This window comes from Falco punctatus, assembly GCF_963210335.1.
Source record: "Falco punctatus genome assembly, chromosome: 2".
Classification (NCBI taxonomy): domain Eukaryota; kingdom Metazoa; phylum Chordata; class Aves; order Falconiformes; family Falconidae; genus Falco; species Falco punctatus.
Window position 1 is genome coordinate 117,460,145 of NC_137581.1, and position 21,338 is coordinate 117,481,482.

Consider the following 21,338-nt stretch of genomic DNA (forward strand, 5'->3'; position numbering starts at 1 on the left):
AAACCAGTGGGAATTTTTTTTCCCTTCTCCCCTTTTCTTCTTAAGCAACAGAAATTCCTTTGGAAGCTGTTGTGGTTTAACCCCGTCCAGCAACCGAGCACCATACAGCCACTTGCTCACTCCTCCCGCACTGGGATAGGGGAGGGAATCAGAAGAGTACTCCATCCCAGCTGAAAGCAGGACAGTATCCACCCCTTATTCCATACCAGTTACATCATGCCACACTTTCCAACACAACCTCATTAACCACCACCACCACCCTTCCCGTCCTTTGATACAATGCACAGATATCACTCCCCTAGTTTACGGACCACTCCTGTAAAAATGTCTATAAAAATGTCCACAAAATGTCCTTGACTTCATTTAGTTCATGACTTTGGGGTCCATCTGTTGCGGTGGTCACTCAGGACAGAACAAGTTTTGTGTTTTATGGGGTTATTGGGCACCAAAACCAGCTCAGGTCAGGTCACTGCTGCACTTGCACTTCTTGTAAGGCTTGTCCTCCAATGGTTCAGGTGGTCCTGCTATAGTAATTCCTGTAACATTAAGCTCAAACCATGGGTTACAACAATTTAAAGGTACTTCCATATTACATTCTCCACCCCTGGTCCCTTTGGACCAGGTTATAGGGATTAATATTGCAATGAGCTCCCTCCCTTGCCCCTGCTCTGGGTTGGACTAATCCACAGACTGCAGTCCCTTAGGGTTGTGCCTGCTCCAAGCTGAACCTCAGCCTCTCCAGGTATGCCTGCTGTGGCACAGACACAGTCACTGTGAGGTTCACCTGCTCTCCAGCGTGGCCTTATCCATGGGCCATGACCGTAGACCTGCGCCAGCGTGGCCTCACCCCTGGCTGCAGTCCCTCCAGGGGTGTATCTGCTCTGTCATGAGCTTATCCACGACCACAAGCTCTGAGGTGCTCCAGCATGACATCACGCACAGCCACAGAAGTTTCAAGGTGCACCTTTTCCTGTGTGGACTTTTCCTTGGGCCACAGTCCCTTCAGAGGCATACCTGCTGTGGCACAGATACAACCGCAGACCCTTCAGGATTAATTCAGCCATGCTCCGACATGGACTTATTGACAGCCACAGATGCTTCGGGGTGTCCTGCTCCTACACGGACTCATCCACAGGTCACAGCCCCGTTGACTCTAGTTCACACTGGAGTTCCAGCCTGTCCAGTAGAGCAGCACAGAAACAGCAGCCATGCCCTGGCCATCTGCCAGCCCAGACATAGCATCATTGCTGTTATCAGAATGTTCCCGGGCACAGCACAGTAAGATGATCAGCGGTACAGCAAGCAGGGAAAGCAAAGAAAAGGCAGCCAGCCACTAATGAGCTCTAGACTCTAATGTACAGTAAGGCAAGCAAAGAGCAGCAAGCACAGAAACCTGCTGATTAACAGCTAAACAGAGATAACGGCTATAAATCTGACCTAGCATAGTCCAAACAAATCTGTTGCTATCTCAAACCCTTTGAGCTCCACACTGGGTGCCAAAAAGGACAGTCACGGTTTAACCCCGTCTGGCAACCAAGCCCCATGCATACACTCTCTCACTCCCCTGGGGTGGGATGAGGGAGAGGACTGGATGAGTAAATGTGAGAAAACTCCTGGGCTGAGACAAAGGCAGGTTAATAGGTAAAGCAAAAGCCACGCATGTGAGCAAAGCAAAACCAGGGATTCATTCGCTGCTCCCCAAGGGCAGGCAGGGGCTCAGCCATCCCCAGGACAGCTGGGCTCCAGCACACGTTGCAGTTACTTGGGAAGACAAACACCGTATCGCTGAATGTGTCCCCCTGTCCTCTTCTTTCCCCAGCTCATATATACTCAGCATGACATCATGTGCTATGGAACATCCCTCTGGCTAGTTCAGGTCAGGTGTCCTGGCTGTGTCCCCTCCTGACTTCTTTTGCTCCCATCCGCCCCTGTCTCCCAAGCCTTCTGCTGGCAGGGCCTGAGAAGCTGAAAAATCTTTGACTTAACACACTGATGGTTTTGGCTGTTGCTAGGTAATGTTTGTGGTATCAGCATTGTTCTTGCACCAAATCCAAAACACAGCACTGCACCAGCTACTAAGAAGACAATGAACACTATCCCAGCTGAAACCAGGATAGAAGCATATTTATGAGAAAGCCTGAAAGCAACAGTTATGAAAATGCCGTGCTACACACCACGCAACAGCATTTTCTGCTTGGGTGAGCATAAACTACCCAGCTTGCCAACACCCCATTCAAAGCCATTTACTGTCAGCAGAAGGGCAGGAGCTGACTTACAAACCATTTCACCTTGGGAGGAAGCCAAGGGACCCTGCTCGTCAGTAGCTTCCAAAAGACATCACCAGTGTAGAAGAGAGAACATAATTGAAAAAAGTCTGACCTCAGGTAGCTTATTGTACACAACATATCTATTTTCATGTGAATTTCGGTTTGTGATCGCTGAAGGAAAACCTGCCGTTACTACAGTACAACCACAAAACCGAACATTTATTTTTAAGTAAACTAATGAAGACAGCGAAGGAGAGAATAACACTGCAAGATTTAAATTAAAGCTTCTGGCCTAGCAATTTCAGTCACCAAGACTTAAAAATCAACCCAGCTTACAGTACTCTATAAAAGGCAACAGCTAGATTTTTTTCTCCCCCTTCCCAAATACTGTCTTTCCACCCTAAAAGTATTCTAAATCACTCTACAGCGCTGGTTAAGCTGTCTAGAAACAACCGCCAAAGAGACATCCCTAGCCTTTGCCCTGCCAGCATTCGGAGCCCTCCCTGGGGGCACAGGGTGGCATGCCTTCAGCCTGCTCACTGGTTATCCTGCCCTGCACTTTCCTATTGCTTTAAACAGCAGCCAGTCCTCCTCAGAAACCTGGAGGAGATCTACACACACATCAGGATGAAGTCTGCACACCCTGCCATACCATGTATAGTAGAACTTTGGGAAGATCTGCTTACAAGCCATTCCTGCCTTCAGGTAAATGCTGCAGCAACAAGCGTGTTGGCAGCACTGCACCATCAGCCAGCCCTTCATGGCTGCAGCCACCTGAGCTACCGCTACACAGCGCGGCCCATAACCTGCCCCTCTGCCTCAACACAAGCATGGCTTGAGATTCACTTGCCTGCATCTCCTGAAAACTTGTGAAGGTACTTTGAAAGTAACTGGGCAATTGTTAATGTCCCTTTTTGAATGTAGAAATTGGCAGTGGAGTGCAAAGCCTTACTGTGTATTTAAAAAGTAGAAAAAAAAAAAAAAAAAAGAATGCATTTCCAAACAAGAGACACAGAATAAGGCATGAAAAAATTTCAGAATTTAGTATTAATCTATTTGCATATAATAAGAATGATTTATGGAAAGGGAAAAAAAAAAAGCAAAGGAAGAAAAAAGGCATTTTCCATTTCCTACTAATACAATACCAAATGAATCAGAGAAGTTATTACACTGTTCTTTTTTTTATTAAACTAAGACCATCAACACCTGTTCAAACAATATTTCAGAGTTAAAGATCTGAATATAAGAGTACATTATTTTCTTTACAAAAACCTGCTACATACCTACTACTAAGCCAACCTTTTTTTAATTCTGGAAACCACATACAGTGCAGAACTCAGAATATGACTGTGAGATAAGGACATACAAGACCTTAAATGGATTTATAAACTCTGAACAGCAAACCAGCTTTCCTGGTTGGTAATATACAAATAAGGTTACTTATTGAATACATAAATAGTTTGATATTTCAGAATGTCATTCTGATGTTTGAGACCCAATTTATGACACTACTTTTATGTGGCTTTGAAAAAAAACAATAAAATATATGTCATCCTTACTTTTTGTGTAGAAGAGTAAGAAAAAGATTTCCATCTCCTAATCTAATAACTCTGCATACAGCCAAGGTATTTTGCAAAGGGAAAACATTTCCAGATTTAGCACAGGAATAATTCTTACAAGGAAGTAAACAAGAAACTGAAACAGTGAGGCAACTGTTCATTTAACACAGAAGCGCTATGGGGTTTTCCCTTTTCAGCTCCCAGCCATTTTATTTTCTGGTTTTATACAAAGCCCTGTTGTTGAAATGAAAAAGAAAATGAAGGACTGAAAAATTTCTGCATGATGAACTAGAACTGCAGATATGACACATAGAAATCGTGTTGATCATGCAAAATAAAGGCCACCGCCTCTGCAAAGAAAGGGGTTAATAGCCTATACTTCGATACCTCCCCTTCAGATGGATAGGACAAGCTTTGAGATATTTCCTACACCATTACCTTCATCCTATCGGCAGCAAACAGGATTTATTTCATCCTTCCAGACAAAAAACCCAGCCATGCCCCAGGAGACCCGAATTTACCCACGCACCTTCCCCTCCTCCCTTCTCTGCCATTCCTTCTCCCGGCTCTTCTCTGAAACATAAAGCAGGACGAGGAGCGTGCTTTCTGCAGCAAAATATGCTGGGGGAAAACACGACGTCAAAAAGAACTAAGCACCAGCCATCCCCGTCCTTTGCAATGAAAACAGGCAGTACTAAATCATGGAAAGCTCGGAAAGAGCGCCCATACTCTAAATATGGCACGGTCGGAAGGGTACTGCTAGGCATTATTTTGTAAACAGAAAGTTAACTGACTTATTAGGGAACTGGAGCTGTCTGGAAGCAATGTGTGATTACATCCAGAAAACATCCTCACTTGGGTTGCAAAATATTTATGCTTGCAGGAACTGGACGGGCAGCCTGACAGCAGAATCAACCCTCCACTGACATTTTTGTATGTTTTGAGTGGGTTTTTTTTTTTGGTAGTGGGTTGGTGTTTTTTTTTTTTTTTATTTCTCCCCTCATTAGCTCTGATTAGGTCTGGTTACATTGTTTTTATGCTGCGGGTTTGGGGTTTTTTTTGTTTATTTTTTGGTGGTTGTTTTTTTTTGTGTGTAGTGTTAAGGAGTAAAGGAGTGAGGCTGTTGGAAGCAAAACAACTTTTTCTTACAAAAATGCACAGTTTTGCTATTCTGGGGAATTCAAAACAGAACAAATATAATCTACTCACAATAAAGCCACACTTGAAAGGAAACCAAAATGATTCTAAAATAAGCCTTCCCAGCTGCGACACGATGGCCATAGACCCGTTCCTCTGGGATCAGGGTGCATTATATCCATCTGCCTCATGAAAAAGGGAGTTATGTCCTTGAGTTTATCATCTGAATGGCTGGTATTCAGCTGTCACTTCAGGAAAAATTATTCTGAAAAGCCTCCTAAAACTGAGCTACTGCTATGTTTTTCTCAACTACTTAGTCTCTCAATATTAGAAAAAACAGCTGTACATCAAAGCAAATCCCCTTGAAGAAACATGCCAAGTTATATACATGAAGTAAGAATTGCCATAACTTTTAAGCCAAAGTTTAGAAACACAGCCTTCCCCAAACTGAATAAACACTAGAGGATACTGCTGTAATGGCTCTTTCAACAACTCCTATCTTTACTATAAACAAAGTAATGGGATGTGTGTACAAGTACTTGCTCTTGCAAAGTTTCCCAAATAAGTGCAGTTTTCTGCACAAAACTTCTATTTTCAGGACATTTTTGGCCACCAAAATTTGGGTTTCTGATACCTATTTATTATAGCAGATCAACCAAGTTGCTATTTGCAGCTTAACAAACCTGAATCTATATTATTTGTAGCAACTTCCAAACTTGAAAAAATAATAATCAGGGCATCTTTAATTCCTGTTCAGGGTATTAAGAGATCTCTAGCTGGTAATAAAGAGGTATCTTCAATCTGTTTTATAGCACCTTTGAAACACTGAGTTACGCTGAGATTTGGCATCTCTTTGAAATACACTTAGTTGGCTGTATTCAGACACAAACATCTTGAAACAATTTAATGCTGCTTAATCTAAGTTCCGTAAAATTTCCACTTGAAGGAAAACTCAAATGTATAAATTCCCAAACAGGAAGAAATCCTTTGCTATGTTGGTGCTTTCTGCAGAAGGGATTTTTTTCATCTGAACTAGTGCCTTTTTCCACGTCTCTTCTTCAAGCTTTCTTCTTCCAAGTTCACCGAATCTGCTCAGTTTTCTTAGGTTGCATTGTATTTATTCAATAACAAACTCCAATAACTTTTTGTCCTGTTGTTATAGCTTTTTAAATACAAATATACTATTTGAGCATTTCTAAAGCTTCCACATGGCAAAACATGCATAAGCTATCCAAAAGAGATCAATGTACCAGTGCTTTAAAAAATAAAAAAAAGAAACAAAACCACGCTGGCCTTTATATCCATTTGTGAAATAGCCCTTCATCACAGACCACAACAAGCCTCCAGAAAGCCGTTTATGTGGAATTTTATCCCCCTGCAGACTGCTAGGTCCTGAGAACTGACTGTAAAGCTTTTTAACCGGCCAGGCTGAAATACAAGTATCCTACAAGCCTTGAAATAAACAGCTGATGCTGTGGAAAGCATTCAGGCTGAGACATGTATGCAATAGGTAAGTCACAGGTATTTATTCAGACGAGGAGCCTTTATTGTGCCTCAATCCAGACACCTGACTTGTTAACCAGACCACTTTATGTTGGTGTGGTCTACAGGTAAGCTGTTAGTTGAGGCAGGTAGGAAACAGTAACTTTTTACTAGAACAGTAACACTGAGAAACCTCCAGCATGGGTTTGGCAATTCATTGCAGCCTACTCTTAAATCAAGCTATAAGCATGGCCAGGTTTGCATCTGCTTGGCAGAGAATGAAGCTTGAGTTTTCTAAAGCCTGTGCATCAGCTCTCGCCACAAAGGCTGCTCAGTTTGTTTACAAACAAGCACCTTTTTGCAAAATGTGAAGACCCTTCACCTGGGATGTTTTCAGCAAGAAACATATTTGTGCTCTGTAACTGGTAGACAAGGCAAATGCCTGAGGGATGGGACATGAACTCTGAACTCAGCTCTTCACCCAATTGCCAAGCGTCTACCATGGAGAAGGAGGAAACAACAAAAATAAAAGCAAAGCAAAAACCAACCACATTCTCAACAGCAGAAGCAGAAGAGAAAAAACTTTGATGGAGAAGGGTCCCCAGCCACTCAAATAAACAGCTGTTGTTTTACTTTAAAAACCAGGCATCTTGACAAGACTGGAAAGGCTCTGCTTGTTATCTAATGCAGAATGAAAAGAAATATGAAAGATACAGGCCAAGACTGACAAAAATTAGACTACATTATTAAAAGAACAGAGACTGAATGACTAACAAGCTCCCTGCAGAAGTCACATCCTCACATCAGAGACCCCACGATAAATGGAAAGGAACACAACCAACTCAAGTCCCTCAAATCCTGCTTTTATTGATAAACTCTGATACAACAAACCTACACCCACTGCTAAACCCTGCTCATCTAATTTACCCCCTCTGCCTCAACGAACAGGTATTTACATGAAGTCTCAACTCTGTGACATGCCAGCACACACATGGGGCCAGGAATCCAGATGTCTTCCCAGGGAGTGGGGTGTGAGACCCCACTTCTCTTGCTGACACAGGGAGGCTTCAAGCTCTGCACCATTAGCTAAGGAAGAAAGCGCAGTGCTTTCAGTTTAAACATATTATGCTTTTCTGTGTCTTATACTTTTCTTACGAGGCAGAGGGGTGAGGGTCTGTTTGACATTTCCAAAATTATGTGCAGATTCTACTGTTGTGCATCCAGCGGTGTTTCCGCAGCAAGAAATCATGTCTTGCATGACCCACGACATGGGACAAGGATGCATGAAATTGCTTGAGGGTTCCAAGCCTGATACCTAGCAGTGGTGAAGGGCACAGGAAACCTGTTGTGAAGCCAACTGTACTGCCTGCTGGGGACAGTCCCATTAGAAGCTATTGCTGGAACCACATGCGGGCGTTGCCTGGGGAGCCACCAATATCCAAAGGGCCAGAATCACACCAGGAGGTACGCTAACACCCTCAGCCTAGTCTAAACATGAACCACCTAGTCTTGTCAAGCAATGTTTCACTGACTGACCCTGCTCCCGCTTCCGGCACCAGTGCAGACACAGCATCCCAGCGTGGTTCTCCCCATCTGGCATGCAACAAAGGGGCTTCAAAACTCTGCAAGGCACCATCTGCACTTTTTAGAGCTCTCTTTGCCTGGTCACTCTCTGATCCATGCTACTGGGTGATCCCAGACCTCTGCCTCGAGGTCTCCTTAGTACAAACTCATCTGTGTTTGGAATAGTTGTTCTAGAATAAAGATACATCTTCCTTTTGAGCATTTCACCATTTTCTTCTGAGTCTTAAAAAAAACCCAACTCCTTGCTCTTTAACTTCCAGGTTGGTCCAAAAATTCAACAGAAATTTTCTCTTCTGAATTGGTTATAGGATCAATGGAAAGTTCACAAACATTTTACAATTAAAGAAGTTATATTTGAGGTTTTAAAAGCATTCATTTCTCCTTCTCAGTGAAGGCCTCACAATGTGTAGTCTTGCATTACTTCCATCTAACTGAGGAAACCTCTAATAACTGTAAATAATTATTATATAAAGTTTACTTCTCAAATATGAAAGCCTCATACCCGTTAATGGTATCTCAATAAAGTCTCATTCTTCTCTGCAAACCGACCAGACCTTACAGTACGGGCTTTATGAGAACCATTGGTTTCCATGCATCAGTGACTCACCACTTCAATCCCTCCTGCATATCCTCTTCCTCCAGCACAGCATGACCAGAATCAGAACTATGAGGACAATTAAAATCCCCACAGTAACTGTCAGCCATAGCAACCAGGATCCTTCTGTGAAAGGAAAAAAAAATACACCAAACTAAGGTGGTTTATAGGAAAAAGAGCAAAAAGAGCCAAGAGGATGTCCGATTAATAACAATGGCTCCTTGTTGAAATTGTGGAAGTCATTGCTGAGCTACATGAAAGCAGCAGTTGCTCAGAAGAGAGAATGAACACGTGTATCTTCAAAGACAAACCTACCTGCCCACAGAAAGTGTTTTGGGAAGAAAAGCTGTGCTCATGTTCATCCATGGCAAAGAAAACTGTCATTCACACAACTGATACAGTAGATGGTATGTGTACATAAGCAGAACTTTACACAAGTCTTGACACTTTCTGAAGAGATTTTTGTTCGTTCAGAATTTGAAGGTTTTGTTTGTAAATTAGAAGTTATTCCTTCCACTGTTAAACACCTACCACTCTCCCAAAACTAAGTTAACTTTCAGAAAACAAGACAACCAATTTTCTGACGCCTGCAAGTAGCTCTACCCAACATCTGAGCATAAATGTCTCTCTGTGGTTAGACATCAGTCACCTCATTTGACATTCATTAATCAAAATGATAACACGAAGGCTTTCAACACTCACTGATGTTCGCTGGAAGACTTTCTGAATTAAAAATTATTTGAATCAAGCCAAAACTATATCATGCTTTTAGTGAAGCTAGGTTGAACTATTAACTTGAATTTCTCTTTCTCTAAACTACAAAATTGTTAAAACACCAAGCTATTGGCTGATTTTTCCATTCTCCTAGCAAGGAATAACAACAGTCTTAATTCCTTGCTTTCCGATATACATTTCCCTTTCAAAAGGTCAAAAAAAAGAATTTTGTATTTGAGAAAGGACAAAAAGATTTATTAGGCTTTTTCAATTATTTTCACTCAGAATTAAGAACCAATTTGCTTTTGAACTTTTAGAGGCAAGATATTAGAAGTCAGATCTTACTCTTTACTACTATACCTGTAACAACCACTGCTTGAGCACGTAATTTGGAAATTAACCCACAATCCCAGTCTGCTTTTGCTGTTTTCCTAATTTCCAAGCCGTCTTCCTTTTAAGGCTCTGGCTTTAGAGACAGGTGAATTTTAAATCACCTAAGCCAATGTTCCTGTATGAACTCAGAATAGTACTTAAGCTTTTAATGTTTCTATTTCTCATCTGTAGAATTGGGGTGAAAGTCTTTCCAGCAGAATAGAATGTTGGAAGAAGAAATAAATTAGCACTACAAGGTATTCAGATGATACACTGATGTATTTAATATTTCTGCATAAAACCAACGTATCTTCAACTGATCACCTTCCCATCTGCCTGGAAATACTCCTCCTCCCTGACCATTACTGCAATGCATGTGTGTCTTAGGGAAAGAGTTAGAGAAACTAAAACACAATACACAGGTTAGCTGCACCAAAATATGTAGTAAGTTTAACTAAAACATTTGATTAATTGTTGCTCAGAGATAGTTTGTTATTAATTTCAAAAATTCCATTTCAGTGTTCATTCAGCGACCCACAGAGTTTTTACTTCATCTAGATCGGTATCAGGTGACAAATACTTATATCTGCCTTTGGACTGTCAAAGAAACTATGAAGGCCTGTGTGAGAACTGAAGTTCAACTTGTTGCAAAATGCGTGGTGCCTCTAAAACCCACAGCTCCCTAGTGGACTAGTTTCGCTTTTTACTCCTCTTGCAGAGGGCCTCAATATGTTACTGCCTCAATGACGGCAACAAACCCAAAGTATGATCTTTCTTCTTACTTGGCACGTCTGTGTTTCACTCCCTCCTCTTCCCCGCAGACTGCTATCCAAACATGCTATTGCAAAACACAGAGGCAAAGAGAATGCTACCAAGTCACTTGTATCATTCACCTACCTCCTTGTATTTTCACAGGCAATTCCATTTTTTCCTTCGTGTTGCTTACTGTGCAGGTCAAGTTCCTTGCATCAATGCTCTGAGCGTTGTGGATTTCCAGTTTACTGGTGATGGACACAATCCCATTGGTGTGCCTGACTGTCTCCTGTGCAGGAGTAGAATTGAACAAGTTGTTCCAGGTGATGGTGGGCTCTGGGAGGCCAACAGCATTACAGATGGCTATCAAATGACCTTCGGAAATGTTGTAATGGACAGATGCATTGAGACCTTCCAACACACAAATAAGACAATCCATCACCACAATGAGCACCTGGTCATAAGCAGTAATAGCAGTTTAACCATTATCAACCAGAGCAAAACTTACTGAATCCACACTGAGCCCCACGGCACAGGAACACAAGAACAGTTCATTGGGTCAGGTCCCCACCATGTTTCAATACTCCTTCCCTTATGCTAGAGTCATATACCCCAAAGGTTTCACTCAACCTGAAATCCCAGGTTTTAAAATAATCTGCTAAAGCAAGACCATTTCTTGGTCCACGTTGTTCTCCTGTCTGCTAATTTCCTATCAATGGTGGAATTTGGCACTGCCGCTGATAGCACTGGGGTTGTACCTGGCACCAAGAGGAAACTGCGACAAGCAATGCTGGTTTGCCCAAGTTCCAGCTGGGATTGCTTGGGGACTTACAAAGGTCCCACTCCTCGCTTTTTAGCTTCTGCTCACAGGAAAAACAAACCAGGACAAGCCAGAGCCAAAAGCACCACAACAGGCTTGAATATGAACCCACAGCACCCTGCTCACAGCAGTAATGCTCTGCATCTACACCACGTTCCACTGAGGGATGCTCCTACCACTGCAGTTCCTGAGTCCTCAAGGAAACGCTGTGGGTGAGAAAACACCTCTTTATCCACTAGAGACGTATCCCTGCAGAGAACCTCACCAAAGACAGTCAGGCAGGTATGTCCCGAGAAGGAGCCGTCAGGAAAAATATTGAAGATACACACGTAACACCCTGAATCATCCATTCTAGCATCCCAAAAAGTGATGTTTGTCTCATTGAGTACCAGACTCGTGAAGTTCATTCGGTCCTGATAGGGTTGGAGAATCTTCAATCCTTTTATGGTACTGTATGTAGCTACGTTATCGCGGGATTTTTCAGAGACCTTTTGCCATGTCACTTGCAGAACATCTTGGGGTCCTGTCAAGGAACAGCCAAGAGTCACGTTGTCGCCCGCCTTCACATATCTGTGTTCAGCCTGAGGAACCACTGCAATGACATGAAGTAGTTAGTGACATGGGCAGACATCATGGCATATTCAGAAGTCTAAAGCTGATTCTAAGGCCTGGATTATCACCAGGCACAATAACTCCATCAATTAAATACTGTTTCTCCAGTCCTCCCTCACCAAAAAGTCCTTCCGCATGCTCCTAGATACTAATATTGATTTACATTGGTTGAGGCTCTGGCTTTCTTCTGTTTAAAAGAAAGAGACATACCCTATTTCTGTACCCATCCTTGCAGGCTGTCCACTTCAGTTTTACTAAATCAGCTCATGACTTCCCATTCTCAGCAAAGACTCAGGTTTTGTTTCCTAAAAAACAGAGGAAGCCTGACTGCACAGGGGAAGCATACACTAAACCATTCTCAGAGAACTGAGCAGCAAAACGGGCTGAAGAGAATTTCTGGACTACATAGCTTCAGAGTTTGCAGTGCATTTGAGAGGGAGGGAGAGAAAAACAGAGATTTTTTTCCCCCTGAGGAGAGGATCCATTATGGGAAGTTGTGAACACAGGTGAACAACAGTGCCATTGTAGACGGGGGATGCTGCATGTCCCTCCCACCTCTAAATGCTGCTCCACGAGGTCTTGTGTCACATCTGCCAGCTCCATGTCTGTGTTTCAGCTATCTAATGTATGTCTAATGGCACCAGCAATCTGTATTTCACTTATTTTTGCCTCTTACTACGACTGCTGAAGTCTCAGGAACCTGTAACCAGTTCCCCAACCATTTTCAGGCAGATTTCAGGAAATGCAACTTACCATTTGCCTCTCCAAGTCCTGCAAAAGCCAGACACAAAACCAGAGCTTGAAAAGTCATTTTGGAAGGGAACATCCGTTTCATCTGAAGACAGATAGGAAGAGATCGTTGACTCAATGACAGAACATCTTCAGGCGATATCACATCTCCGGGGTACAAGCATCAACAGTAGCTTTGTCACATGGGAAAAACCTAATTTTAGGGGCTGGGGGTGAGTTTTGAGAGATCTCATTATACAACACAAGTGCTCCAGTCAGGGCTGAAAAAAAATTTCACGATGGAAGTTTCAAATGCATTAATCCACCAGAAGCATGAAGTACTGGTTGTCCAGGACTAGCTGTGGCACTGGGAGACAGGGTTAGCTTGTGAGAGCCAGGGATAAATTAAAAGCAACTTCTCTGAAGACTTCAGGACTCCCCACCTGTCCAAAATTGCACATATTGGGGAACTTCTGGGGCATACAGCACCTGCTGCATACAAATATATTTCCAATGTGGGAAAGGGTCAAAAATAAGGTTGTGTTGCTGTTTTCCCTAGTGAACTGCTTTTGACCTGCTTTCCGTTCTGTCAATCAGTTAACATTGCCACAATACAACTGAATTGTGGACCTGCCTGGAGCTGAAGCTGGTGTTGTATTTAAGTGGAAACATTATTTCGTGTAAACTATCTCTGTAACACACATGCCCTACACCCGAGTTTTTTTGCCAATGTCTGCAAAACTAGCTGATGTGTCTCAAGAGTGTTTTCTGTCAAGAATATAAGCAAAGCCCAACTTCACAGGGATTTTCACAACATGGAAAAAACAGAAGAAAGACCCAACTGTAAAGCATTTTCTACAATACCATATAGTTTAAAAAAGGAGGGCTGATGAATAAGTAAGTGAATCAGAGGGATAAAAAAATCTTTTTAAGAAACAAACTCCCGGCAGACTCATGCACACAATGCGCACACACATAGCCAGTAGCCTGCCTTTAACTTTTAAACGCGCTGTGCTAAAACAACTCCTGATACAACTCTACCATTACCGAGCATGTACACAGACCAAGCTCCTATGTGTAAAATCCTGAAACAAGACTTAATCGGGAGACAAGATTTCCTCTGCCACAAGCCCAACAAATAACGAATTTGCCAGACAACACAGTGCAGCCAGACACTTAAGCACAGCTCTAAGAAATGCAGGTAGACGTTCCTAAAAACATCTAAAAATCAAGGGGCAGCATCACAAGCGAGAGAGAAATTCTGAGGCGTAGAATTGTTTATAAACCAGTGAAAGACACACCACACCTGCAGGAAAACAGAGTTTTCGGTAGCAGCTTCTCTCTCTCCGCTTTAATACCCACTAAAGCCCTTACCAAGCCATCACTCGCACCCAGCGTGGCTACAAGACTTTGCACAATGAGGGAGCAGAGTATTAAATAAGTCTCTTTAAGTCACAAGCCAAATTTACAGTATTACGGGAGAAAATAGAGGAGAACAGGGGTGGAGAAAAAAGAAGAAAAAACCCCCAAACAAGCTAACAGCAGCGTGTAATACTAGGGCAAGTAAGCGCAAACCCTTCATCGTGCCAGACCCCAAACCTCACCTCAGAGGTCCCCGGGCCACCGACGGCACCTGCGCGGGGCTCACCAGTCTTCTGCGACCCCCTGTGAAACTTCGCCAGCTTTAAAAACCTTTTTATACTTCTGGCGACCGGCTGCGAGGCAGACCCGGTGCCACTCGACGCCGCCGCAGCCCCAGGGCCCCGCCGCCGCGCGGGGCCGCCCCCCGCCGGCAGGAAAAGGCGGGAGGAGGGCGAGGAGCCGCCGCCTCGCCGCGTCCTCCCGGGCGCCGGACAAAGCTCCCCGGGGGCGAGGCTGCCTCCGGGCGGGGCTCAGCCGGCCTGGCCCCGCCTCAGCCCTGCTGCGGTTACTGCTGCTGCCCGCCCTCCCCGCTTCCCCGGCCGTCACCGCCTGCCCCGCGGCCCCTCCGAGCTGTAAGGCGGCCTGCGGGTGTTCGCAGCCGAGTCCCTGCAAGCCGGGAGGGAGGAAATAACGCGGCCCCGCGACCCGGCCCCGCCTGCCCTCAGCCCGCCGCGCTGCGGAACCGTGTAGCTTGTAAAAGGCCTTTCAGACCAAGTCCCGCCATCACGGCAGCGCTGCCGGGCGCGCCGTTAACCACGTCCCTCAGCGCCGCACACAGGCGCTGTTGAAGCGCCTCCAGGGACGGCCTCAGGTCAAGCGGGTACGATCCGCTCAGCAGTAACGCGGCGAGTGCGTTTCATGGCCTCCCAGCCCTTCCTCGCCCCCGGAACTGCCTGCAAAGGGTTTCCTCACACCCCCTCTTTCCCTCAGGCATGACCAAATTAAGAAATTCATCTTGGAAGAATGAAAAAAACCCAAAAATAAAATAAAACAAACAAAAAAACCCACCGCTTGCTTAAAGCAAGAATATTAAACCCTGAAAAACAGCGAGGTTTCCGTAAGACTGAAACAACTCGGCGCAGAGTTGGCTCCTACAGCTCCCCAGGACAGAAACTTGATTTTTTTGAAAAGGAACAGCACAAACCTGAGCTTCTTCCTCAGGAACCTCGGGTTGCACTCCGGCGTGACAGAGCACATTGCGTTTCTGTTCAAAGCGTGCCCTTCCCTGGTTTCAGTTCAGGGGTAGTGACAAGCACATCAAGAATGATTTTTTATTGAAAGACTTCTATCTATCATAACACTAAAACTAGAAGCCAACAGCAGGAACGTAATGTAATCATAATTAATAATAACACATTTATAACAGCCAAAAGCTGAGAATTTCACTGTTCAGATACTGGACTTTAAATATTTACCATTCCAGAAAGTTGGGGTTGTGTTTTTCTTTTTTTTCAGACCAGATCAATTTCTCGAATTCATTTATTGTAATGCTTCACTGGAAGTTGCATAACAAATGGCCCAAGGTTTTGCTAAACCTGGTAACTTTTTTTCTTAATTAGTTAATTAAGAAAATTCTTAACTACCAACTGTAATAATTAACTGCAGGTCAGTAGCCTGGCAACAGTCAACAATAAGATTTTGACTACCAGACCAAGGCTCTGCCTCCTTTCTTGATCCTCAGCCCAGAGAAACAACCAACCTGTATTTTGCTGATGTTAGGCTGTAGGGAATTAGCGTAAAAAAAACCCCAACAAAACAACAGTGGAAGATCTTATGGAAGGAGAAGGATATCTTATGATACAAAATCTCTAGGCAAGCTGATTTTCTGCAGAGTTTCATACTCACAGGCTGTAGGTGTTCAAGCAGTCTGGCCAGGGTCTTCTGGGTTCCTGCTCATTGGTGACGAGGAACTGGTTTGGGGATATGTCTCTTACATCACCGGGAGCGGTCTCTGCTGTCGCTGCTACCTTCCTGTTGGGCTGCGAGGAAAAGGGGCAGCATGAGTGACAGAGGGTAATCTCGCTGCCACCTTCCTATTGTTAGGCTACAAGATCTTCCACTGACAAGTTGTCTCTGTTGCAGTTTTATCAGGCTTGTCCCAGGCTTAACAAGCACAACCCATTTCTCAACTTGATTAATTAGAAACAGCATCCTTTGCAGTCTGTGCAGGACATTCCATCTACTGTTTGCTGTTTCTTCAGCTTTCACACACAAACATGCATGGATATGTTCATATGCCTTTCCTGTCAACTGCCCTTGCAAGGCACTAGAAGGTCTCCTGATTCAAAGTACCGCTGCCCATGGGAAAAAATATCAGGCTTGGCACAGTTTTAAGCCCCTGCCAAAATTAATTGAGAAAAATGTCCACATAGTGGCTGAGAGCCCACATAAAAAAAGATTTCTGGTTTTATTTAAGACACAGATGTGTGGGAATATTTGGAGAACTGCAACTAAAATGTCCTAAGGAACAGGCTGGTGTTTGCATTGTTCTTGAGTCACCCCAGGATCACCTGTGTGTTAACCATGCCTGCTCCACTGCTCTCAGTACTCCAGTGCACAAAGCAGTGCCTTCTGACCCGGGAAAAGAGAAAGCCCCCACCAGATCGAGTCTAATCTGTTGCTGGAGGCTGGGTCAGAGCAGTGGCTCTTCCAGCTGACACAGCTGTCCTGGCTTAATCCTGGCCAGCAGCCAAGCCCCATGCATACACTCTCTCACCCCTCCAGTTGAGATGGGGGAGAGAATCAGAAGAGTAAATGTGAGAAAACTCCTGGGCTGAGACAAAGGCAGTTTAATAGGTAAAGCAAAAGCCACGCATGTGAGCAAAGCAAAACCAGGGATTCATTCGCTGCTCCCCAAGGGCAGGCAGGGGCTCAGCCATCCCCAGGACAGCTGGGCTCCAGCACACGTTGCAGTTACTTGAGAAGACAAACACCGTATCGCTGAATGTGTCCCCCTGTCCTCTTCTTTCCCCAGCTCATATATACTCAGCATGACATCATGTGCTATGGAACATCCCTCTGGCTAGTTCAGGTCAGGTGTCCTGGCTGTGTCCCCTCCTGACTTCTTTTGCTCCCATCCGCCCCTGTCTCCCAAGCCTTCTGCTGGCAGGGCCTGAGAAGCTGAAATATCTTTGACTTAGCACAAACATTACCTAGGAACAGCCAAAACCATCAGCGTGTTATCAGCATTGTTCTCGCACCAAATCCAAACCACAGCACTGCACCAGCTACTAAGAAGAAAATTAACTCTATCCCAGCTGAAAGCAGGACAGTATCCACCCCTTGTTCCATACCAGTTACATCATGCCACACTTTCCAACACAACCTCATTAACCACCACCACCACCCTTCCCGTCCTTTGATACAATACACAGATATCATTCCCCAAGGCCCAAGCTCCACCACAGCCTTTTTTCAACATTTTCTTCTATCTCCTAAGACTGACGAGTAAGTCTCGAGTCACTTGAATTTCCCTCTGCCTGCTGCCTTCTTTTTGTTTTGAGTAGAGAACGGATTCCCTCTAAAGCAGGTCAGGTCTCAAGTAACTATCTACTACTTGTTTGAGGCTGATGTACCTACGCCTTCAAACATGTTCTTCTTTTTATGAGAAAAATGTGTTAGCAAGTCTGTGTTCACCTGTCCCCACTATAGCTGGGGGTATTTCAGAGGGAATTCCAGATAACTACAGACTACATTGCTTAAAATAAATTTATCCAGAAGTGCCCTGTGCCATCAAAGCAACAAAAGCAGGGAAGTCCCAGGGACATCCTCCTGCTCTTATTTCGTGAAAATAAGGGGGACGTTTGAGGGACTTGAACGATATTTTATATTAGCTCACCCCGTAACTCACATCTACTGAGGTGGAATTATCCAAATTTTGCTGCTCCTTTATTGGGCTGGGGAAACTTAGAGAAGAAAGAAGAAAATTATGACAGGGTCTGGAAAGTAAGAGGGCTTCTTCTTTGGAAGAGAGGGAGGAAACCAGAGCTGAGCAAGGGAAGAATAGTTCTGAAGTAGTAGATGAAGACCAGAGGTAACCTGAGGGCAGACAGAGGCAAATGTAAAGTACTCCAGACAGACCAGCAATGGCAGAAAACGCAGAATCTTTTTATATTCATAGAAGAACAAGACACAAAAAAAATCCTTTCTGCCCTATTCTGTGCTCTCGTATAAACCGTTTCTTTTTACAAGGACCTGGCTCAGTTCAGCAATCTCTGCCGAGGTTTGCAAAGTTCTTTGTACATCACCTTCTCTGGAGCTGGTGGTGGTTGAGCTGACACCGATTCTCTGGTGTGTCAAAGCCTTTGAAGTTAGTGAGAAGGAGTATGTAGACACCTCTTGTCCTAAAATCCAGAGAGCTCTTTGTTCCTCTCCTTTTATTTCTTCACCTGCAGTACACCCTGCATGCTGGTGGAAGAGGCAATGTGAAATCCCTTCTGTCACCAGTGAGGTTTACTCTGTTCTTTTCTCTGCCTTATGGGTAGACATGCTCTGCTGTTAATATATTTCTTGGTTCTGCCCTTGGTCTCTGGACTAATGACCCCTTTTAAGCAGAACCATTTGAGCCAGTAACCAGTGAAACTTGTACCTGTTTGAGGAAGAGAGTATGATACAGCTGATGCAAATTGCCATCAATTCACAAGGAAAGAAAAAAAAAAAAAAAAGCATTAGAGAATGGCTGGAGTCAGTGAGACAGATTCCATTAACACCAAAGCCACTAAGTTTTACAGGGCGTGTTACCTGCTGGAGGCTTACTTCAGGAGTGTTAGGCTCTGCTGATTCAACTCTCTTCTGCTTCTGCTCATATAAATTAGCATATACCCCTTAATCATCATATTCAAGCAATGCTTCCTCAAGTATGAATGTTCAAATAGGTCTACTAGGAGGTCCAGCCTGGTCCAGAGGATCTGCCACCAGCTGTCCTTTTACTAGTGATTCAAACATATGACCACGGACAAACCACATCTTCTCTCTCTCTCAAACTTACTTCTATAAAATAAGCAAATGCTAAATGATTTACAGTTGGAGATTCTGCTGATTTCTCCAGCACAAACTGCACTGCATTTCACAGCAAAGAGAGTTAAACGTGTGGGTGGGGATAAAAAGTTCTGGGGTCCCTTTACGTAGCAAGAAAGGGCTGGATACATTCTACATTTTGCTTTGCTTTCCACCTCTGGAATAGCTGTGAAAAACAGAAGACACCTGAATTTAAACTTTGCTGTGAAAAGGAGGTTTGGTGTTAGATGAACTTAGCAGGAGTGGGGGTTGCTGGGCATCACACAGCCGTGCATCTCTGGTACATTTAAGACATCCACATCTAAGCTCACATTCTCTTCCCTTCTTTTGTTTCCCAGTGGTCTTTTTGTGTTGATGACTGTTCATGTCTTTCTCACTGATCTTCATTTATGTGCCTTTTCTCTGTGTGAGCACTGAACGTCCTGTCAGCCAGGGACTGTGGATACCACTGATTGCGGACCCTCTCAGAAGAGTGCTGCATATTACACAGACTGCTGTATTCACATCCCAGACAGTGCAAATTCTAGTTTCCTAGGAATAACTAACTGGGAGAAAAATCAGGTTGATAGTCAGAAAAGAAGGATATTTCATAAAAGTGAGACAGTCATTACAAATTTTTATATTCATTTCTGCCATCATAGAAAGCCTCTTTCAGCTCTGGGGACAGGCACACTTAAAAGCAAACCTGGGCTTATTATCTGGGTCTTGTGAGTGAGGCTGGCCTGGGGGCAGCTTTGGTCTCAGATTTTTGTTTTGTTTTGCTTCTAAACCTGGAAATGTTTCCTTCTGAAAGGAAACAACACAATTACTACGACTGAAAGAAACAATTAATTCCATTTCGTCAGGAAGAATCAAAGAGCACTTTCAAACTCCTACCTGAAAAGCAGTGAAAAACAGGTCATCTGCCCTGTAGAAATCCAGTACTGAACTGTTTTAAAAAAAGCTCTCAAGTGAGACATTCTGGAACAATTGAGACTTTTTCTGCCTACTTGTTTTCTGATACCTGGTGTGCATTTAATCATATTTTTGTATGGGTGCCCAGCAAGGAAGGGGTGATGGAGGCAAGAGGACAGCATTTTCAAGGGTTTGATGGGATGGAATAACACCAGGGAGAGGAAACAACCTTGAACAGGCCAGAAGAGACAAACTATGTGGCTGGGTCAAGTACCAGCAAAGCAAAGGACAAACTTTCTGTTGTTTGCATCAGGGGTATCGCATTGGTTGATAGTACATCAGGTCTGGATCCTGTGAATTAGAAAAAGAGCAGCAGAAGAAGAAAAGTGCTAAAAGAGTGCAGGAAGCTGGAGAGAATCAAGCAGAGGGTCCCCAGACTCTCTCATTCACCTTTCAGAAAAAACATGTCCCACTAGCAATGCCTGGTACTGTTTCCCAGCAGCTGCTGGCTTCAGTTTTTCCAAATTGGCCTCCAAATCCGTGTCTGCCAGTTCCACAGCAGAATGGTACAGAGTCACAAACCGGACACTAGAGCCATTAAAACTGCACAGTGGCTGCAAGTTCCTTCTGCTGGGCCACAGCCCGCTGGAGAGCCTGGTGCATCATGCCCCTTTGGGCTGGGGCGTTATTACCTGTGACCAGGGTTCAGCCCCCTTCTCTTGCATCTCGTCAGAAGGTTTCCAACACAGGGGAGCCTGCTGGGAGCTCAGCACTTCTGTTGGTGATGCAGCAACATCTTGGTTTCCCCATGCATCCTAAACTAGACTCCAAGGAACAGTTTCTGATTCATCATCTTGATGTGGTCAGACAGTTTTACAATACTGATTTTCAGAAAGAAATGTTGAAGTTCTATACATAGATAGATCACAGAATACAGTTGGGTTGGAGAAGACCTTTGAGATCATCAACTGTTAACCGAGGACTGCCAAGTCCTTCGCTAAGCTGTGTCCCTAAGCACTGCATCTAGACATTTTTTGACCACCTCCAGGGATGGTAAAGCCACCACCTCCCTAGGCAGCCTGTTCCAGTGCTTGATCAGCCTTTCAGTGAATTTTTTAGCCCTGATGTCCAATCTAAACCTCCCCTGGCGTAATATGAGGCTGTTTCTTCTTGTCTTATCACTTGTTTTCTGGGAGAAGAGACTGACCCCCACCTGCCTACCACACTCTTTCAGGCAGTTGTAGAGAGCGATAAGGTCCCCCTGAGCCTCCTTTTCTCCAGAGTAATGAACCCAGCTCCCCCATCTGCTCCTCATAAAGTTTGTGCTCCAGAGCCTTGGCCAGCTTCACTGCCCTTCTGAAGCATGGAGAACTGACACCTTG

General features: G+C 44.2%; 1 protein-coding gene across 19 annotated transcripts in view; it reads right to left on the bottom strand.

Annotated features, from left to right (window-relative positions):
- Positions 1-16,656, bottom strand: part of LOC308059540 (OX-2 membrane glycoprotein-like) — a 50,662-nt gene extending 34,006 nt beyond the window's left edge. For 17 of the 19 annotated variants that reach the window (XR_013926294.1, XR_013926295.1, XR_013926296.1 and 14 more), the window contains exons 1-5: positions 14,229-14,422; positions 12,649-12,730; positions 11,549-11,875; positions 10,608-10,874; positions 8,637-8,750 (exon numbers count right to left, since the gene is read on the bottom strand). Coding sequence is in view for 2 of the 19 variants with exons in the window: in XM_080377038.1 (XP_080233164.1) it covers positions 8,641-8,750; positions 10,608-10,874; positions 11,549-11,875; positions 12,649-12,730 (786 nt within the window). In the remaining 17 variants the exon portion in view is untranslated. Of the gene's footprint in view, positions 1-8,636; positions 8,751-10,607; positions 10,875-11,548; positions 11,876-12,648; positions 12,731-14,228; positions 14,424-15,891 lie in introns of those variants that run through there. The other 2 variants (XM_080377038.1, XM_080377039.1) reach the window with 2 other exon arrangements.
- Between the last annotated feature and the right edge of the window lie 4,682 nt (positions 16,657-21,338).